This window comes from Lagenorhynchus albirostris, chromosome 4 (genome assembly GCF_949774975.1).
Source record: "Lagenorhynchus albirostris chromosome 4, mLagAlb1.1, whole genome shotgun sequence".
NCBI classification, from domain to species: domain Eukaryota; kingdom Metazoa; phylum Chordata; class Mammalia; order Artiodactyla; family Delphinidae; genus Lagenorhynchus; species Lagenorhynchus albirostris.
In genome coordinates this window covers 26,140,850-26,163,867 of record NC_083098.1, presented here as the reverse complement: position 1 = coordinate 26,163,867, position 23,018 = coordinate 26,140,850, and the positions used below count along the sequence as shown (strand labels likewise).

At 34.3% G+C, this 23,018-nt stretch overlaps 1 protein-coding gene across 5 annotated transcripts in view; it reads left to right on the top strand.

The window, feature by feature from the left end:
• SLC10A7 (solute carrier family 10 member 7) overlaps nt 1-23,018 on the top strand; it is a 269,103-nt gene that overhangs the window by 73,160 nt on the left and 172,925 nt on the right. For 4 of the 5 annotated variants that reach the window (XM_060147130.1, XM_060147129.1, XM_060147128.1 and 1 more), the window contains exon 5: nt 1,225-1,263. The exons of the other annotated variant lie outside the window; for it this stretch is intronic. In XM_060147130.1, the coding sequence (XP_060003113.1) occupies nt 1,225-1,263 (39 nt within the window). The remainder of the gene's footprint in view (nt 1-1,224; nt 1,264-23,018) is intronic. 5 annotated transcript variants of the gene reach the window in all.

Genomic DNA, 23,018 nt, shown 5'->3' with positions numbered 1-23,018 from the left:
GTCAGGAAGCAAAGGTTTCCCTGGTCTGTGCCTGTGCCTATGTTTATGCCACAGCGGAGCTGTGGTCCAGTGCCATCTTTTATTGATAAGGCCAGCAAAGGAGAAATCTAATGAAATTATCAAAGCTTTGAATTAATTATGAACTTGAATAGGAGAGCTAAGCTCTCTGGAGCCAAGGATCTCATTACCCATGCATTCTCATTGCATTCTCTTCTGGAGCAGAAGGCATTTTCAGCTACAGCTCTTAGCTTGGCTTTGGACTTTATTCAAACTTGCTAAACTGACATCCTCTTCTTACTACGATGTGGCTGCTAATGTCCATGATGATTAATTTAATTCTGCTCTGGATCCACAGGAGATGTCAATAGGTTTTCTCTGCCCCTCCTTCCGCTTTTTATTATTTTTCTTTCTCTCTTTTTTTTTCATCCAGTTGGATATTATACGAGTTTTTATCTTTTGGAGGTCATATGAGAAGCTTTCAGAATTCAGGTGTAGCTTCATGGACTGTAGTGATTGAATTAAAGTTAAGAACTATATTATATCTACTATGTATTCCCGGGATATTTAGGTAAGCTCAAAGTCAAGTATTTCTTCTTTGAATTTTGAACACCAAACAGAAGTTTTTCTTGCCTGTTTCTACGTTAGAATTAATCGTGTAGCAATAACTCCCATGGTCTTAACAGCATTGTTCATATTTCTGATGTGCGTTGTATGGGAACTACAGATCTCACTTTGTGGGCGTAGCTCATATGTCTTATGCTCCTTGATGGGGAGTACTTAATGTTTGCTTTACAATTCTGGTATTCCTTTTCCCAGTAATATGAATTTTCTTCCTTTCTTTTCTTTTTCTTTTTTTTTTTTTTTTTTGGTGAACAAATCAACCTCTGATTGTTTTAAGTTTAGTAGCAAAATCAATAACAACAAGGTTTCAATTTGCTGTTGGGGATGATTCTTCAGTACTGTCATATAGGTTCAAAGCATCTTATGGCAAGCCTTTTCTCCTTGCTTTTGAGACCCATTATTTATGAATTCCTAAGCTGTAGCTCATCTATCTTAGTAAACTACAGGCTACTGGCAATTTTTGTAAGCAGTGACTAACTTTGCTTTACAGAGTCAGTGTTTTAAGGTTTTGAATAGTGGGGGATGGGAGAATGATAGTCTTTGCTTTTCCTTTTCCTGTTTACTTTCAGTGAGTTTTTTTCCCCCCATTTATTCTCTCTATAGGCAGCTGCAATATTTAATTCGGCCTTTGGAAGTTTTTTGGTAAGTAAACGTGGTTTAATTTATCTTTTATAACTTTTGTTGTGATGATTGTATGAAATATTTAGTGAAAATTGGACTTTTTTTTACTATTTGGTTAAATATAAAAGTTCTTGAATCCTGTCATATGCCATTATCCATACCCTAAAGAAAATTAATAAATAAAGGAAATATTCTCTTATAATTTGGAGGCTTGGGTTTAATATTGCATTTAATGGATTCAAGGAATCAATTAAAACACTATGTGTCTCCTTATAGAGGTATGTCAATATATTGATCATTTAATGAGGTCTTTTAGATTATTATTATTTTGTGTCATGGGACTGAGGATTTTGAAAAAGGAAACATGACCCAGCTGGTCAGAAAGGGAATGCTAATTTACTTGTTGACATGTCATTTATTTTGTACATTTCACTTTTAAAGAAGCTACTGTCTTAGATACTTCTGAGAAATCTATGTGAAAAAAAATTTGAAATGAGGAAATAACTAATGAGTAATTTGCAAGAAAATACAATATTTTTTGACATGTGAACTATCAATTGTATATAAAAAGATTAAAAATAGTTCATCTTTCATAAGTGGAACCAATATAATTATAAGGACAATACTATTTTAGCATTTTTAAATCATTATCTTTTAAACAGATGATATAAACAAAGACTTGGTTTGTGTTATGAAAGAATGAGAAAGAAACTGAGTTTTCTGTCAACTGAATATTTTATTTATACCTTCCCTAAAACTTTGCTAAATTGATGAAAACAAATTAGAATATTGTATTTTTAGATATATAACTCATTAACAGATATGTGGTTACAGTGATTTACAAAAAATTGAGAATGAAATCAGTGAGGTATATAAGCTGGTTCAGGAGTCTAGGCAAAATATCAATTACTTCTGTTTAAAATGCTCTTTATGTCACTTATTATTGTATGTATTTAAATGTACTTGAAGCTTTAAAACATATTGTTACATAGTGTTAATTCTGTACAGTCCTATATAGCTTTTAATGTCCCAGTGTTACAGAGCTTTTAATGATGTAGCTTCTGCAAAATACATGCTTAGATTCTATCTTATTTTTAAAGAAGTAGTAATATTATTCCCGATGGTGTATTATTATTATTGGGTTTTAGAAGAGAGGTAATAGAGTCCATTTAATGCAAATGATCTCTTGAGCTACTTATTTTAGACTCAGTGATATTTTCTTGTCATTATTTCACATATCCAAGTATTATTTTCTATATGTTGTCACAATTGACAAAATAATATCTGTAAGATACGTTCTTGCTGTAAGCCAGTTTTTTTACATGGTTTGGATTTGTATATATCCACTGTCGAAACGTGGTTACCTAAACTAGATCTCCTACTCTTTAAAATGTCTGGTGTAATTGAGAAAATAACTTTGAGGCAATTGTCTGAGTAACTAAAGCAAAATACAGTCCTTTAGTTGGAGGACAAGCTCACTAAGTACAGTTTGAGCTTTGCACTGACTGACTGTATGAACAATAAATGTATCATGTTATTTGTTCTACCAGGCCCAATTCTTTGATAAGATCCAGTGAAGGAAAACTTGTTCTAGGGATTCTTTCAGATTTTTGTTATGCCCTTTCACTTTTAAAACGTTATGCATTCTCACTCCTTAGTCTTTTGCTCTTTTTCCTCTCTTCACCTTTTTTTCTTACATTAATGAGTCAATCGAAAGTATTTATTGATTTCCTGCACACAGAGGTGGTTTTCTAATAGCTGTAGAGGTGCAAAAAAATACAACATGGTCCCACTCTGCTGTGGAGATAACACATAGAAAAAGAAATACACTGTAAAAGCTAACAAATCAAACAAAAGATGTTACTAGGTGATGTATGATTATTAGATATGAACTCTGGGTTGAAAGGTCGGACAGAAACAATTTCGCTGTTGGGCCTTGAAGTGTGATAGGACTTAGCTAGTCAAGAAGAGAGGAGAGGAAAAAGGCATGAACAGTGGCAGAGAGGCAGAGCGTCTTCCATTTTTTTCCCCTTCCCCTTCCTGTCCCTCCTTTTTCTTTCCCAAAGCTGAAAATTACCAGAAGGGGTTGAGAATAAAAATTATGATTGGAGATGTTTTGCTCCAGTGTTGTAAGGGAAATAACTCTATTCCTTTTTCTTCCCTCTCTACCATAGTTACAGCAAACCTTGGATTATGAACTATGTGCAAGTCTGAACTAAATCAGTTAGAATTAGGCTCAGCTTATTTACCAGGAAAAAAAAAATAGTGGCTTGGACAAAGGTAAATGTTTACTTCTCTATTATGTAAAATCTGGAAGGAGGCTGTCATGGGAGCTTCATGGTCTCATTGTGTACAGAGACAATCGTCTTTCTCCTGCACCATCCACAGCACACAGCTGCCTTCATCAATGTTACCTTATGGTCCAAGTGGATAGCAAGGTCTTTACCTTGGGAAAGCACAAAAGAGCTCCCCTAAAAGCTAAGTCTGCTTTCTTTAAACAGCATTCCTGGAACTCCAACACCATACTTGCAGTAATATCTTATTGCAGAACTTAGTCATATCATCCTACCCAGCCACTGGAGAGGCTGGGACATGTGGCAAATTGGTAAGAGCTACAAACTGAATTTCTGTAACTAAGGAAGAAGAGAATGTATAAGAGGCAGCTAGTGCTTTGTGCAAAAGAGCAGTGTATAGCATTTGTCAAGGGTTTGAAGAAAGAGGTTAAGCTTAGTTGAATGATATGAGAAGGCTTCAGGGAGAAGTTGGTGCTTGAGTTGGGCTTGGGTAAAAGGACTTATTTTAGAGGAGGAAAATTCCAAACTATAACCTTCATGTTTTATTTTGTTATTCCTAAAGGGTGGTACTTGTTAAGAGTTTTTTTTTTAAATTTTCTTTATAAATGAAAAATATTCACCTATCCTTAAAATTTAGGATTATTGGTAGTAGGATGGTTTCTAGAGTCAGACTGGGTTTAAATCCTTACTTGACTGAATACTATTCTAACCACAAAACCTTCCATATATATAAAATGGGGTAATGATAGTACCTAAACTATACAGTTGAGGTAAGGATTAAATGGGATAATCTATAAAAAATGCTTGAATGATGTAGTAGAAATAACTGGTCTAGGTTTTGTCCAAGTTCTACCATGAATTTTTTGTGCATGACCATGGACATTCATAAAATGAAGAAATTGGTTATCTGTGACTAAGCCCTATAATTCTAAGATACACTGATTCAATGCTTATTCTCTGGTTATGAGTGACCATTTCTTTTGTATTTAAAGCATAGAGTGTGAAAAGGCTATTTATTTTGGATTACATTAAAACTTTGAATGAAGGCCTTTTACTAGAAGAGTGAACTATTTGGGCATTCTTGTTGGTTTTCAGACATCTGGGTATACCAAGTAAACTACTGTACATATTTATTAGCTAGTTTAATAATGTCCCAGGTCTAATTAAAACAGTGTTTTTAAGAACTAATTGTCACAGAAAACTTTTTTTAATGTAGCTAAGCTGATAATAACTAATGATAGATGAATTCAATTTACATAAATTTCAGGCCAAGAAAATATTTTAAAATTATGCCACAGAGGATTGCTTTAAGTTAAGAAGTTAATGTTATTATCTCCTCCTCTCATTTAAATTGTTTGGTTTATAATAATTGTGGAGCATAATAAGTGTTTTGAGATTTCCCTCAATGAAATTTTAATAAAATTTGATAGTGAACCACCCTGAATAACGAAAATGTTATCAAAATTTATATGTATATCTATTTTTTCTATGTAAAACCATGTATTTCAAGTTCAACCGTTTCATATGTTGCTTCCTCATCAAATGAAAGATTTTTTAAAAATAGATTTAGATATTGGCAACTTTTTGAAAAATTCCAATTGAAAAATCAATTCTTTAACTTAAAAAGATTCAACTATGTTGAAAAAAAAATCGATCACATGATTTGTTAGACCCTGAGCATTTTTGGTTTGGAGGCTAAATTTCAGTGTTTCCATGTTCTCAAGAATTATACGTTAAAGTTTAAAAGGAAAAAGAATTTTTTCTTTTTAGATTCCTTAGCCTATTTTATTATTTTTGGTAGCTCCTAATCTTAAAGGGAAACCCTAGTGAGTGACAAAGTCGATCTGTCAAATTGAGTTTCGAATAACTATGTTATACAGCATTATAGTAATTCATGGCAACATAAATGTAAGGAGTTCTGAAACAGTAGCAAAGAATTCTAAGCAAAGTTAAATCATTTTTGTGAATTGATAACACCTAGTCTAAAAAAGATCTTTAAGAGTCACTGTTTACTTTCTAAATCTCGTCATTTAAAGTATCAAGAAATGGGTTTATTCTACATAATTCTCCTTTAAAATAGTCATTTCCAGAACCAGCAGAAGCTATTCTAAGATGAATAATTTTATTTTTTTTTATGCCAGACCAAGGGTTAAAAGAAACTCCTTACCTTGAGCTGAAGAACTAGCCAGCACATATTTTTCTTCCCTTACCTGTTCTGTCTTCCTTCTTTGCTTTGGCTGATCCTCCATTACTACCCATCTTTGTAGAAAGATTTAATAGTTAACTGATGCTGAAAGAAAATAGTTGCTGAAATAAAAGAAGTCTCAAACACAAATGCCATGTTTTAATAACTTGGGATATATGTTTATCACTTTATTCTTCCTTTCTTGTAAATACAAAAATGTGCTCAGCCATACTCAGAACGGTTAGAGAGGAAGCACATTAACTTTGTAACTTGTTTGATTGCTGTGCAACACTGCTTTTTAAAAATCAGATCAAGAGGGCTTCCCTGGTGGCGCAGTGGTTGGGAGTCCACCTGCCGATGCAGGGGACGCGGGTTCGTGCCCCGGTCCGGGAAGAACTCACATGCAGCGGAGCGGCTGGGCCCGTGAGCCATGGCCGCTGAGCCTGCGCGTCCGGAGCCTGTGCTCCGCAACGGGAGAGGCCACAGGAGTGAGAGGCCCACGCACGTACCGCCAAAAAAAAAAAATCAGATCAAGAATCTCAAATAAAAAAAAAAAAAAAAGAATCTCAAATATTAACGAAGAAGGTTAAGGGTGGTACCATACAAGGCTTAATTGTTAATTTGGGTTTCCTTTCATCTAAATCTAGGATGTCAGTTTTTAATTCAGTTTGTTTACGGAATACTCATTTTGTGCAATACTGAAAACTATGCCAGTTTTTTTCCTTAATTTGTTTAAAATCTTAACCAACCTGTATTATTCAGTTGAGACCTTTGTTTCCCCTCAAAAGTTCATGACTTGTTTAAAATACAGGTTTTTATTTTCATTAAGCTTAAACACCAGAACAAACAACTGAATTTTTGAGCAATATTCAGTACTATCTTACAGGATGTCATTTCTTACATTTATCCTTTTATTGCTAAGGACTCAATAAAACCAGCATTTTAAATATCATCCTGGGCTTTAAAGTAACTTATGAACTATGTTTGGACAAGAGGAAGCGAGTTTCTACATTTATAAAGCAGAATCCATCATCATTCTATGCCTTTCATTTGTTCACCTCTTTGGGCAAATGGACACCATGAAAGCTGGATTGCTGAGAACAGACTACTTCCTCTTTAAAAAATGCCATTGGGTCAATTAGCAGTATGGCACAAAATAGGAAAATAGCATATAAAATTAACACACATATACTCAGAGTCAATTAGATTCAAGGCACTTTTCCAGATACTGAAGCAAATGCACAATACATAAATATGTGAAAAAAATAAGTAACAGTAAAAGAATTAAGAGGACAGGAATTGCCTTGAAGGCAGTGTCTTCCAAATTTCAGGCACCTTTATGACTTTTGCCATGTCAACATATTATTTGTATTATTAAGTTAAATAAAACTCACTTTTAAAATTTAACTTTATTTTAAAGTGAAACTACATCAGCACATCAAATAAAAACCAATCTTGTCATGAAGAGAAGGTAACTGAAGTTAAATCAAATAGGAAAAAGCTATCATTAATTTGTACTCTGCTGCCTACACAAGGCTCTGAGTCCATGCCTACCCTCCTTTTGATAAGAAGTGGAATTAGCATCAGTACCTAACCAAGAACTGTCTCTTTCTGCAATCTGAAGGATTGAAAAAGATTTTTTGTAAAGAGAGTAAGTTTTATTACAAATTCTCTGTCTCTGTGTCGTTTGCTTTGACTTCCACTTCGGGCTTCACGTTCTTAGGCTCTGGGAAGCACTGTCCTCTAGGGTCATTTCTCAAATCATTTCAGCAAAGAGGTGAATTAAAACCATTTTGGGAGGTCAAATGAGGAAACCCCCAGAATCAGGGACTCTGGCAACATGAATATATTCGTGTTTCTTTCATTAGAATATTTTCTACCTAACGCTTGTCCAGAAAAGCAGTATGCATGTGTGCCAAACATGTTTGTAGACGTAAAAGTATGCAATATCGCTTTAGTAAGGAAAACCCCGTGATAGTTGCATTTGGATTCATTTCTCAGACAAATTCTTATCTGAAGTACAGTCACCGTAAATAAAAAAATGGTCTTTGTTACTTCATAAAAATGTATAGAATCCTTACCTACTCCATTATAGCAGCATAATGCTCTATGCCGTCTGACAGGACTTGTGTAGCAAGTAAATGCATTAGTCACAGTGACCATTTTTCTTGCAAATTTGTGACATAGATTTAATTATAGGAATGACCGGCAACTTACAAATCTAATTTTGGTGGAGGCTGAGGCAACTTTTTTTTTATTTTAATAATGATGGATTTTTTTAAAAGCAATGATTTCATTACCATTTAAAGAAATCTACTGGTGTAGAACTAGTCAATTGACTGAAATTATTTTATTACCCTTTAACATATGCCACGTACTTTCATTTTTATTTTTATTAATTTTTAAAATGTCGTCATTCCCAAACTGGAAAAGTACTTGCTCCTATACCGATTTAGGTAAAAATAAATAAATATAAATTTGGGGGGCGGGGCACAGGATATTTGTAAAGGGCCTCCTAAGAAACACAATCCTAGTAGTTGGTTAAAAGCAAGACTATTTCCTTAATTTGAATCCAACCTAACTACAAATTGCTTAGTCTATGGCCTTTAGTAGGAGATACCCACTAACTGCTAAATGATGATAATGTGTTAGATAGTTCTCGTTTCTCCAAACTAAAAATTTACCATGATTAACCCAGTTATTAAGCTAATATTTGGGGGATCTGGGGATAATAGTGTGGTGAGCCAAACAATTAAGTTTCATGTCTTCATCTGCATTAGTGATTCTTAAGGTGAGAATATCAAGTCCCATGGCGGGGGGAAGGGAGGAGGTAATCATTTTCATTCTCAATATACCTCATTGATTCAGACCGAACTGCCATTCCAAAATATATCTGGGCATGGGAAAGAAGCAGAAGGGCATCTGAGCATGCATAAACTGTTTAAACTTGTGGATTCTACTAACCAGAAAGAACCTTCCCTTTAATTACTGGTCTTTAGGAAGAAAGCAAAGTTAGACATCTAAACTCCATTGCAGACGCAGGTTTTCAAGTAAACACTTAGCACTTCTAAAGAACAATGGTCTGTGTTATTGGAAATGGCAGACTGTAGTTTGAAATTAAGAAATCAAACTTTTTTTTTAGCTCAATTCATTGTGTGTCATTGTTTCCCCTTATATCAATTTTATTAATTAAACATTTATGGACTTCCTGCTAGGAAGTAGCCTACTATGTGCTAGGCTCTGGGCTAGGTTTTAGAGCTAACTAACTAAATTTTACATATATATATATATATATATATACACACACATATATATATATATATATATGTATGTATATGAGGTCTTGGCTTCAAGACATATAAAATTCCTGGATTTTAAATGTCATTTTTCACAGTGTGATTACCCAGGCAACCTGATTCTTAATTACCCCTAAATGATGATTTGCTCTCACAGAGTTTGAGGACCACTTATTCTGACTATATAACTTCAAATAAAGCAGAAGATTAGCATCTCCAATTATTAAAATAAAACTCTTTCATTTTTATTGAAATTCCAAAGAAAACTGAATTTTAAGTTTATGTGTCTGCCAATATAGATGTTTTTAAAAAGCAGCTTATCAGATACTAGATTCAGTTTGTAAGTATATCAAAAGCTGACTTAGAATAGTACCTTACGGTATATAACTTATTCTGTGGGAACATTGTGTTAAAAATTAACTTTTTTAAAGCTATTTTAATTGTAGTATAGTCAGTCCTCTGTATCCTCAGGTTCCACATCCAAGAATTCAACCAGCTGAGCTCAAAAATATTCAGGGAAAAAAAAAAAAGATTCCAGGAAGTTCCAAAAAGGAAAACTTGAACTTGCTGCAACTATTTACATAGCATTTACCTTGTATCAGGTATTATATGTAATCTAGAGATGATTTAAAGTATATGGGAGGATGTGCATAGGATATGCAAATACTACATTATTTTATATAAGGGACTTGAGTGTCTGTGGAGTTTAGCATCTGTGGGGTTCCTAGAACCAATTCCCTGCAGATACTGAGGGACACCTGCATATGTTTAATATCATATGAAATCACCAAATTGTTTTCCAAAGTGGTTGTACCTTTTAACATTTCTATCAGGAATGTTTGAGGAATCTAGTTGCTCCATATCCTGGCCAGCCCTAGATTTTAGCAGTACCTTTTATTTTAGCCATTCTAATAGGTGTTTAGCGATACATCATCATAGCTTTAACTTCTAGTTCCCTAATGGCGAATGATGTTGGACATCTTTTTTTGTGCTTATTTGCCACCTGTGTATCTTCTTGGGGGTGTCTGTTCAAATCTCTTGTCTATTTTTTAATGGGGTTGTTTTCTTATAATTGGATTGTGAATTTCTAAATATGTGTGAACACCAGTCATTTATCAGATATGTATTTTGCAAGTGTTTTCTCCCAGTCTGTGGCTTGTCTTCTCATTTTCTTAATGGTGTCTTTTGAAGAGCAGAAGTTTTAAATTTTGATTAAATCCATTTTTTTTTTCTTTTATGGCTCTTGGTTTTTGTGTCCTCTAAGAAATTCTTGTTTAATCCAAAATCACAAAATTCTTTATGTTTTCTTCTAGATGTTTTATAGTTTTTGTTTTTATATTTAAGTCTGTGATCCATTTTGAATTAATGTTTGTACATGATGCCTTATATGAGTTGGGATTCATTATTTTGCATATAGTTGTAGAAGTTTAAAGTTTTTATGTCTGTCAAATGTATCCATCTTTCCCTTTATGGATTTTTCCATAGTCTTTATACTGATAAAGCCTTTCCCTAATCACAGTATCAGATAAAATTTCACATGTATTTTCTTTTAGCTTTATAGACAAAATGCATACATAGTGTATGCTTAAAAGTAAAGCCTGTCATACAGGAGTTAACAAATACAAATAACAGTTTGAAAGTACTTCACCTGATTAAGGTATCATTGGTTAAAGAAGTCAATTTCTGTTGCTGCTGTGGCCCTACTGTTGTTTTTTGTTTTCTTTTCATGTAAGTCCATCTTTGTAGTGATACTGTCATATCTACATAGTGACATATATGCTTGTCCCTGAAAATAATTAGATCAGTATTCAAGACTGTTAAAAATGGTTTCTCTATCTTAGGATATTACCCATGACATTAATATAATTACCTAAGATAAAATTATTCATTTGAAGTATAAAATGGAGATGTACATAGAATAGTGATTGAAAATTATAGAAACCTCCTTTTGATCTCTATCAATATAATTTGCAAATATTCACACAAACTAACAGTAAAATGTTTCTACTTGGAGGATTGTTGAGTAAGGTGAATAGCTCTCTTAGTTGCAGAGTTTCAAATAATAGAGGACTTTTAAAAGATAAAATATGATTTAAAAAACCCTGATCAATTTGATTTTAAATTTTATAATTGAACAAACTGTACTGGTCAGGGGAAAGAAAATTTTCATGATGAGAACATGGTATCTTGGAAATTAAAGTCAAAGCATCACAGCTCTCCAGGCTCATGAGATGAACATTGATTCATATTTTACATGTCCATTGATGGTTGTACTCCGAGTATGCAGTTTGTACATTTTCTTTCTGTTTTGACAGAACCAAATACATGTTTACTTTTCTGAGTAGCTTTTTCTGTGATGTTTCTAATAAGTAGAGTAATTAGATTAAAAATTTCCACTGTGTTTATAGTTTTACTGTAACAGTGCTTGGTCTAGTGGTCAGTATTTGTGGTTTAGTTTTTCATTATTCAGGCAACTCTCTTAAAAGTAGTTATTTTCTAAAGTGTTCCTACGTTTTCACTTGAAAGCTTATGATATTCTTTTTATCCATTTATTTAGGAAGGATAATGTTTATTAACATTATTGTGCTTTTGGTTATTCTCAAGAACCAAAGTGGTGCGTCCTATATTCTTTCTCACCATCCTATTGTTATTGTAAGATAAACTATCTTCACATACTACTTTTATATGTTACTCCTATGCCTCAATGCCTTCAGTGGCTCTTTATTGCCCACCACCCAGTTGGCCATTCTGGAGTCTTCTCAGTGCAACCCCATCCCCTCTCTCTCCGGCATCCTTCTTACATTCACATTTTAACTGTTGGTTTACTCTTTCCTCCCTTTCCTCCAGCACTTGGGACTCCCACCTCTTTGCTTATACTATTCCCATCCTTTCCATATCCTATCCATCTCTCAAAAGCCTGTATGCCCCTTCAAGCAAGTTCTCCAGCTTTTCTTTTATGGTTATTTAGCTCTTGGGATGACTTTCCATCTAGATTGCAACTGCTTGATATAGTTAGCTTAAAATTCTGATCTTGTCTCCCACCTTTGGCTCCTCCTGTGATCCTGGTCTTATTATTTTATTCTAAAATACTTAGCTTCTAACATTATATATTTATTATTTTTATTGTCTGTCTCTCCTTATTCCAATAAATGCTCCATGAAGGTGGGTATTTTTCTTCTGGGTGGTTTGGTTCACTGCACTATGCACAGCACATGTAGTATCTGGCACATGGTCAGCACACAAAAAATATTTGTTAAATGAAGAAGTAGGTTCAGTGAATGTTATTTTAACCTGTCTTCTTCATGTATCTAAGGTTGTAAAATATCTTATGTATAATGTGCACTTAAAATGCATGCTAATTAGATGTTAAATTAGTTTGACAAAAATCCCAATATTACTTTCATTGGTTATCCACCAAATTCTTCTTACTTATGTTAAAATGATTTTAAATCATAAACTTTTAGTTTCAATAAAACATATGCTATAAAAAAAGACAAAAAGAAATGCTATAGCCATAGAAATTCGTATTGTTTTATATTCACGGTATTGATTTGGAATGAGGATGCAAACTCATTCCCACATCTAAATTTGATATTGGGTGATTTGTAAGATTTTCTTATAATAACTCCCTGTGAGTAGATTAGGGCAGATCATCTCTATGTAATAGATTACCAACCCATATGCTATTATGATTCAAATAATTTATCTTAAATATCAGAAAGTTTTCCATGAAAAATTGCTACAAGTTTGATTACTACATATATATCTATAAAGAGCTGGATATTTGTAGATAAGGGGCTATAATAAGTGAGTTCATTTTAAAGAATTGTTGCACTGTTGGTATTCAGGAAAAGGATTATATTGTTAAAGTTTAACCTTTCACAACTTGTGAAATATATAATTAAATTGACAAATGAGAGCCAAATTTCTAGACAATGCTGAAAAAGAAATTGTACAGTATCCTAGAGAAGAAGTAAAAATGAAAGTAAGTCTGAAAAATAGAAGAACCAATTCAATGGTGTATAAAAATGAGGTCAAATCCATGACTGAGAGGCATTAGAAGTACTTAGGAAATAGAAATGACCAAAAAAAGAAAAAGAAAGAAAGAAAGAAAAGCCAAGGTGATAATGAGGAGGCAGATAGCTTGAACTTGCAATATGATATGACAGCAAATGAAAACTAATGCAGTTCCTTCTTTAGAAGCATCATGTTACAGCCGTCTGCACTTGAGTTTGGTAGGTTCATGATTCAGAATATTGCTTTGATGTTGGTCTTATTATCTAGTCAGAGGTTAAAATTTGTTAAGTGAGATATAGAAAATAATGAAGATGTGACTTTAGCTAGCAGAGCTTTGGAGAGTGAGAAATACCTCTATATAATGGAGTAAAGAAGAGAGAATTTTAAGATACTAAAGGAAGAGACGTATAGTTAATCAGACATGATTTTTTTCACGGAGGAGTTGGTTGCATTTTCTTATGATAACCTAAAAAATACCTTTGTGCCATTTATATTTGTTATAGCAGCCTAATAAGCCATTCAGAATTCCTGATCAGTAACTGCTGAGGTATACAAATTTGGAGCAGGACAGCTTTTCAATCTGTTTCAATAACTAAAGCAATAGGAAAGGTTATGTCTTATTTACTGCCCCCCACCACAGAAAGTAGACTTACGTGTTACTTTTTTTTTTCTTCATTTACTTCTACTTCTTTAAACTAAAGAGGAAAAAATGAGTAGAAATAATGGAAAATATTAGAGAAATGTATGTGGAGACTTCCTGCCTTTTGCCCTTTAATTCGTAGATATTTTCCCTCAAAGATGGTTGAATCCTGATTCTGTATCATTAAATGTCTCTATAGAATTTTGGATCCATATCTCATGTAGTTTCAAGCTAAACAACTGTTGAAGTCAAAAGGTTAAATTTCCAACTCTTAAAAAAAATTGAATAAGAACTCCCACCAGTGCAGAAAAGTGGTCTTAAAAAAAGGCTTAAATGTGTAACAGTAGAAAATATCTACATTAGGAAGAATGCTTCCTCTTAGAGTGCTTTTTTTTTTTTTTTTGTATGAAGCTTCAAGATATATTTGAAAAGTAGCATCAAGATCTCCCTAAGGAGTAATCTCAACAATCTTTAGTCTTGAAACGAATCTTCCATTATGTCTGGCTTTTTTCCCCAAATTCTATCAACCTGATGCCACAATCACTAAGGGTTTTCTAGTGACAAAAATATCATAAACGAATGGAAATCTAAAGTAGCATTGTGCATCGCTGTCTTAGATTTCCTAGATGTTGTTAGCCTTTCATTTCTATATGGGAACTATATGTAGTGAGTCACCTAACATATATGTTTTGATATGTGTTATAAAAATACAAACAAACTAGAAGGGGAAGTTTTTCTCCTTTAAGAAGTTGGGTGCCATATAGTCTTAAAGGAAGTTTTTCTTTCTCTGCTGGAAATCACTCTTGTTGCTTCAAAGATCTGAGACCTCTTTTCTTGGGTTAAGCCTTTTCTTGGCATGATGTCACCCTTAAGCAGAATCATTTCCAATAACCTTATTGTTTTTTTCTTTGTCTATTTGAATCATCCACTTTTAAGATACTGAGCTCCTCATTGCCGGAGCTCTAAGGGACACATACTTTGTAAGTTTACGGTGGTCCTGTTTCAGAAACTGATTTTGTGTCTCCAGCTCACAGGGATGGACTCACATTAATCATACTCATAGATAATGATATTTCAAGCAGATTGCCAATTTATTAATTGAGAGTGGGAAAGATAATTATGAGAAGCTCTTAGACACTTGGGTTGATGCCTTCTCTCCTCATGGCTAAATTCACACGAGAAGGTATTTTAATAAGAATTTTACTTAAAAAAAAAAAAAGGGAAGTTTACTTGGTGGGACTGGAATTAGAGGAAGGAGAGATAGGGAGATAATTCCCAAGTTTGATTCTATCAGGCTGTTGTAAGTGAATGTGTCTGGCTCCACAACGAGGGTTATGTTGCCCTTGGAAACAGGTCCATCATTTGGATCAGGGATCTTCTTTCCTAGATGGTGCTTAGGTAGGTGTTCTTAAAAATTACTTCAAGGTACTTTCACTGCCTTCATTGCTGACTAGTTTCCCTTTTTATAGACTTACCATACCTTAAAGTGAAATCTTGCTGACACTGAAACGATTCTAATGTTTTAAAGTGATTTTGCATGTCTTTGCTGTAAAGGCATTTCCTTTATTTCCAAGTTCAAAGAGGGAAAAAATACAAATATAAAATCCCATTTTGTATCATCTATGGTTAAACTGACCGATAAGGTAGCTACAAGCTACATGTGGCTATTTAAAATTTAATTAGTTAAAATTAAACAAAATTAAACATTCAGTTCCCCAGTCACACATTTCAGGGATTCAGTAACCACAGTGACTGCTGGTTACTGTAATGAACAGTGCAGGATGCTGAACATTTTCATCGTTGCAGAAAGTTTTATTGGACAACACCGAAGAGATGTTTAATTGACAAGATAGTTTGCATTATCTATTTTAATATAATTTGGTGTCTGATATCTTTATATGTCTTCATTTTGTATATGTATTTCAGATATAGTCCAACTTACTATTCCGATCTTCTTTAGTGAATTTGAAGTCAATCAACAGGGATTTTGTTGTTGTTAAGATAAATTGTTGGTTATGTATCCAGCACTTAACTACTCTGCTTATTAACAAGTGCTCATGAATTTCATTTGCAATTCTCCTACAGTTACTGAGAGGACTGTTTACTTTGGAGTATTGGAAAAAACTCCAGCGCACAGCCAAAACATTTTTAAATGGTTATATTATAATTTTCATAATTTTGACTTGTAATGGTAATGATTTCTTTCTTTTTCCAACACTTTGCTATTTTGATAAATTAATAAAGCTCATTCAGAAATGCTGACAGTGCCAGGAAAATAAATGCGTAAGAGATATCCTTTGGAAAATAGTACAATGTTGTAGCTAGAGGGGCCTGAAAGTCAATCCATTTTCAAAGTCTGAATATGATTTTATTTTTAATTTGTGTGCCTTCCTCTGCATTTATCAACTGTTCTCATGGGATTCTTAGAATTTTTTAAAATCTGCTTTATCCTTGTACATTTGAAAGATCATACTCAATAAGACTGGTCTTTCTTACCTGGTAGTTTAATGAGGTCAGTGATTTTCGAACATTTGGATTTCTTTTTTTTTTTTTTTTTAACATCTTTATTGGGGTATAATTGCTTTACAATGGTGTATTAGTTTCTGCTTTATAACAAAGTGAATCAGTCATACATAAACATATGTTCCCATATGTCTTCCCTGTTGCGTCATTTGGATTTCTTGATCAGTAAAATTTCAAAAGAAATTTTTGGGAGTGCCCAGTGTCTTTAATTCTTTATTTTGCCAAATAAGAACTACCATTTATTATCATTTTCAATCCATGGAAGAATGGACTTTTTTTTTTTTTTTGCCGTACGCGGGCCTCTCACTGTTATGGCCTCTCCCGTTGCGGGGCACAGGCTCCGGACGCGCAGGCTCAGCGGCCATGGCTCACGGACGCAGCCGCTGCGTGGCATGTGGGATCTTCCCGGACCGGGGCATGAACCCGCGTCCCGTGCATCGGCAGAGGGACTCTCAACCGCTGCGTCACCAGGGAAGCCCCAAGAATGGACATTTAAACATAAAACCTGAAAGGATGTATTTCAGACATCCTTGAATAAATTTAGCTTTATGATAGTCATACTACATTCTTTTTATTTTTCCCATTGATTCTTTTAGAGCTTCTGACTAGTCACAAGCCTAAGCTCTTCACTGTAAATTACCAACCTTTGCTGGTTTTCTTCTTCTTTTTTTTTTTTTTTTGATATTTTTACCACCTCTATTTGGTATTTTGAATTATAATTTTGATACAGATTCTACGCTATTAGTTAGGCAAAGACTGTCTCTATTCAAGGAAATCCTATAATATAATCAGGCCAGTCAGAACATTTAATAAGTGGTAGTAATTTATCAAAAAGTTATTTAAGTCTCAACCATGGCAACTATTAACCAAATTTTCATTTGTCTGAGCTATACTCTAAGTTTGTCCAAGTTATAGTCTCTAGGGAGTAGGAAGAAATAGATATCTCTTCCAGAACTGGAGGGAGATGAAAACAAAGGAATTAAGACAAAGTAAATTCTTAAGTAGACCTAATAATTCATTTTCAAAGAAAAGTCTATTTGGGGAATATTTGGATAATATAGCTCACTTTTTAGGAACTTAGAATTTTAGAAAAAAATATGTAGTTTGGAAAAATATTTTTTAAGGTAACATATAATTCATATATATATAATTTTTACCAGTGGAATTTTTATGTGCTTGGTGGACTTGTGAAAGAACTTATTGGAGAGTATGTATATACACTCAAATAAATATTTATTCATCCATATTCTTATACACAATTGTTCTTCTCATTAGAAAAGGTCACTTGTTATTGAGTACTTTAGAGGTAATGGATTCAGTGTAGCTTCTGGGAGACCAAGATGTCTCTGGGCACAGATCCTGCTCTCAGAGGGCTTACACTGTAGTAATCAAATACATACAAAAGTACATGTAAGAGAATAGCTACAGTATGCGCGACTGGGAATATTTCCCAGCAGAGATGGTATGAGAAGAAGCCTTGCAGAATAAATAGAATTTGGGAATATAGGGATGCTCGTTCCAGACTAAGGCTAAGGGGATCTTACTGTTACTGATTCTCTTGCAGAAGTCTACCTAGTAGGCTAAGTTTTTGATGAGTTATAATGTTAGTGTCTTGTAGACAAAAATCTGGTATAATACAAAATAATAATCCAACAGGGATGAGTAATACATAGAAGGAGGCCTGGTCTAATATTTGTCATAGCTGAATTTCTGCAAGAAAGGTATAATTGACATGAAAAGCCTGCAAATTCATTTATTAGACATTCTAGTTACACTTTTACACATGGTTTAACTGTCGTAATATTCTTTTTAGGTAAATATAAAAGACAGTAGTCTCTATATATAGAAAATGAAAATGGTCTCTACATGTAGAATATTAATCTTTGCTTGCTTTGAAAATACTTTTTCTTTTAAAAAAGTTAAATAAGTAAAGACCTCATTTACTTTCATCAATATTATTGACATCTTAGTAGAACCCTATTAAACTTGGGCTATAGTATGGTCTCTATGTTGTATAAAATAAATATAAAATACATGAATTAAAGAAAAAGACTGATGTTTCATAGAACTTATGAAATATCACACATGATTGGGAGACAGTTATACCATGTAGGAGAAATTTTTCTTTTTGTTCCTCTTCTCTTTTTTTTTTATATAACTATATCTTTTATATACCTGTTCCTTTTCCAGAGATTTTCTTATATCTCTATTTGCAAAGATAAATTAGATCTTGGTCTTAGTTTGACTTAGTATTCTGAACTCTTTTCAATACCAAAAGCTATTGATTAATGACATGCTGTATACATATCCATGAATTCAGTTGAGTTACATTCAGTTGGGTGATGAAGAAAAGTATAAGACACAATTTCTGTTTAAGAGACTTAGTGTAATGGAGGAAATGAAACAGGCATAAGTAAAATGCTGGGAGAAAAACAAGAAAAAATATAATCAAGTGCTTAAATGTGTGGTACCATCAATTCAGAAAGGGAGAGCAAGACAGGGTAAAGTGATCAGGAAAGGATTCCTGGAGGATGTTCAATGTAAGATCTTTAAAATCGAGAACAAGCAGAGAAGGTCAACCTGAGAGTGGATATGGCCCAGCAAGGGCAGGGACCGTGCTATTTATGCTCATTGCTCTATCTCTATATGTAGATGTAATGGCAAATATAGTGCCTGGTACATAGTAGATGATCAATATGTAATGAATAAATAAATGAATGGGTAGGTAAAACACAGTGAAAAGAGAGGTGTTTATGGGACTAAGCCAATTCTTGTTGGTGACTGGTAGAAATTATGTGAGATAGGTTAATGAAGAGCCTTGAATGGGAAGCAAAACTCGAACTTGATACCAGGTGAGGCATTATTGAGGTGTCTTCTAAGAGTATATCATGCCAAAAGTGGTATCTTAAGATAAGTGGCCTGGCAGCGGTGTGTTTGTTGGTGAGTTTGTATGTGAAAGACGAACGTACACCATTCTGAGTGTAGACAAACAGTGATGAACGCCCTGGCGAGAGCCTTTAAATTTTCTTACAAAGAAATAATCACAAGCACAAAAGAAAAAGGAAAAACTTTCTTAGCCATTTATTAAATTATTTAGACAGCTAATATTAACCTAGTGCCTACTGTATGAAGGTCCTGACATAGGAGTCTCACTACGAAGCTTTGAATCAAGGATACTTACCTCCTAGCACTGTTAAAAAGATTGTTAGATTGAGTCCCTGAGATGCTTAGCAGAATGTCTGGCACATGAGCAAGAATTATAAGTGGGAGTGGCTATTACTATTATCCAGCTTACTTTAGAAACCCTGACCGTCCTCATCCCTATGGCCAAAACCCTCTCTATAATCCTGTATTTAGACTTTTTATCTAGTCCCTAGAAACAGTATTTTCCTAAACCTCTGGACCCTTAAAAACAACAACATTTTTTAGTTAGAAACTCTGAAACTTATACAAACTAGATGAGATAATATTAATGAATGTTGTGTACACATCTCTCAGCTTCAGTGATTGTTAACTCAGCCCACTCTTGTTTCCTCTACACTTGCATCCACTTTTCTTCTCTCAGGTATTATTTTGAAGCAAATGCCACACATCTTCTCATTTCAACATGAATTTAATAGGTAAGGGCTCTCTTTATTAAACATAACTATGATACTGTTTTCCCACTTACAGACTTTTACTGGTCCAGTTTTTCACGAAAGAGTTTGGGATATCTTTATGGTAGAAAGGGGCCAGGAAATGAAAGGAACATAGACAGGAGACTCAAGGATCTTAGGATTAAAGCTGTGGTGTCGTGAAGAAAAACAGGGAATTTAAGCAAGAGACTAATTTTGAGTGAGATGACTAAGTTTGAATTGATACCTATTAGTTACATGGTGGTGGTGGGACGTTCAAAGGCAGGTGTCCAGGGATGGACATGATTGGAATCTGTTTTCCTTCATGAATGGAGGATACATGGATCTTAAACCAATATAGATTCTTTGGGGTTGATCATTAATGCCCTTCCCTCTTTTTTTTTTTTTTTTTAAACTTTTGATCTCATCCTTTCTGTATCCCAGCCTTCACCTCTCTGTTGCCACTCCCCTCTACTCCTATACATTTTTTAACCTTACTTTTCTATTAATTGTGTTTATTTGAGTTGATTAGGTTAAAGTTTATTTTTTTATTAAAAATAGTTTGGCCCATCTGACAGTACTTAGAGTCAGTGATGATTAATAGGTAATGAATAAATATTCAAATGGGATGGATGATAGCTTCAATTTTGATTTTATAGTGATTTCAGCTTAAGATGTTTTTCAAAGGAAAAGTGTAAAATAGTATCATAGCCAAAGTTCCATCAAAGGGAGACAAATAGTTGCCACTGATTCCTGAAATTAAATTAGAACACAAATGCTCATAAATTCATAACTTTAATTCTTTTTTTTTAAGTTCTTAGCTTTCAAAGTACCTCTTCCTATTTCACTTTGAAAATAGTAAACAGTTTAGCTCATAGGCCAAAATAGAGGTCTTATTATTCTTTTGATGCATAGGTGTCATGACATTCATGCTAATTTTTGTTATGTGTGTTCATTGAGAGTGAGAATCAGGCTTATTTTAGCACCTGATTTGAGCCTGCAGCAGACTTTCATATTCGAATTAGAAATTTAGAGATGTGTATAGAAAGTGGAAGTCTATATGGTTAGGACCTACTTCAGTTTTATAACAGGCTCATAAGTATTAGCAATGGGATCCTTGCTGTTAACATTGGATGCTGGTTGAATGTTCTGTGATAATTTATAGGGTTGATTACTCCAGCTTCAAGTGGAACCTTAGAAAGAAGAGCAGCAAATGGTAAATCTCTGTGATGGTCCCTGGAGTAGCATTTCAGTTTGAGGCTCTGAGTTATGTAGGTCTCAACCTCTTTTCCTCCCCTGGCCTTTCCTGTGGCTCATCGTCATCATCATCATCCGTTCAGATCATGCCTGTTCAGAAATCACAGGTCCCCAGGGAGGGGAGAGTGGGGAGAGTCCTGTTATAAGCACACTCGCTGCAAACCTTTCACCTTGCTGTCAAGGTGACAAATGTTTGTCCTTAAGGGAACACTGGAGGTTAAATCACCAGTGTTTCTCTCACTTATCTTCTTTCCCATACTACCAAAGCTCTTAGCCAAATTTATAGCAAAAAGAATCTCAGAAAATTTGGCTCCTCATAACCTTTATTCACCTTGTGCAGAGATATGTTTTGTGTAAGCTCAAAGTACTGACTATGTTATGCATTGGGGGCTGAGTAATTAGAATTTCCTAAAAGTCATTATGTAAGTACATTTTCATTGCAGGGCTTATTCAGAAGGAAAAGATATGGGAAAGAAATATTTAAATTTTGAGAGATAGTATTGGGAGCTTTGCAAATATAATTGTGATAAGGTGAGCAATGCCTTCTTTTTACATCAGCGTGTGTTAAGCGTATACACATCCTCACATGAAGAGACACCAAGACATGCATTAACCCCAGAAATGGAAGTTGCTCTGGATTTCTCCCTCTCTTTTTTGGCCCATTCCATTCCATTCTCTTTATAGCAGTGAGAATGATCTTGAACCATGTAAATTGATATGACATTTTCCTGCTTAAAATCCTTCAGTGTTTCTTAGAATAAATACCGAAATTCCTTATATGGCTTACAAGGGCCTGCATGATCTATGCCTTGCCTTCCTCTCCAGCTTCATCCCATGCCACCTTCTTCACCCACAAGGCAGCTTCCATGTAGACATACTTGAGTTTCTCCAGTTCATTCATCCAACAAATACTTTATTGAGCACGTACTCTATATTGAGCCTATGGAAATCTATAAAACAGACAAAAACTCATGGAGCTTACATTCTAGTGAGGGACTATAACAACTAAAATATATAGATTTGAGACTAAACGTATATATTACATGTATATATATTCTACGTGTATATATATTTCATGTGATCATTACATATTCATTTTATATTATATATTTTAGTTATCTATATATTTTAGTTATATCTATATGTGTGTATATGTCATATGGAGAAAATGGAGAAAAATGAAGCAGGAAGGGAGAAAGACAGGAGGAAGCTAGAGGGTTGCAGTTTTCTTAAAAGGTGATAGGTGACGGTCTCACTTAGAATGTTTCAACAGAGACGTGAAGCAGCTGAGGGAGAAAGCCATGAGAATATTTGGGGAAATAGTGTCCATATAAAGAGAATGTCTCCAAAGTTTAAAGGGCCAGGAAGGAGAAGGGCCAGAATAGGGTGGGCAATAGAGATAAATTCAGATATGTGACAAGGGGCCAGATTATATGTGGGCCATTGAAAGACCTTTGAGTTTAAATCTAAATAAGATGGTGTATTAGTCAACTTGAGCTGCCATAACAAAATGCCGTGGACTGGGTGGCTTAAGAGAGAGAGAGAGAGAAAGAGGGATTGGATCTGGTGTCTCTCTTCTGATACAACACTAGTCCTTTGGATTAGGGCCCCGTCCTTATGACCTCATTTAACCTAGTTACCTCTCAAAGGCCATATCTCCAAATACAGTCACATTAGGGGTTAGGGCTTCAACATAGGAATTTTAGGGGAACAGAATTCAATTCATAGCAGATGGGAAAACATTTGAGAGTTCTGAGCAGACCAATAACATAATCTCAATGACCACTTTGTTGAGAATGGACTGTAGGATTAAGGGCAGGAGCAGAGGAACCAGTTAGGAAATGGTTGCGCTAGTTCAGCCAGAAGATGATAGTGGCTGGAACCCAGGTGATAGCTACTGAACCAAGCTTATTACAGCTTTGGGCATTCTCACAGGCTGTTCCCTGGATT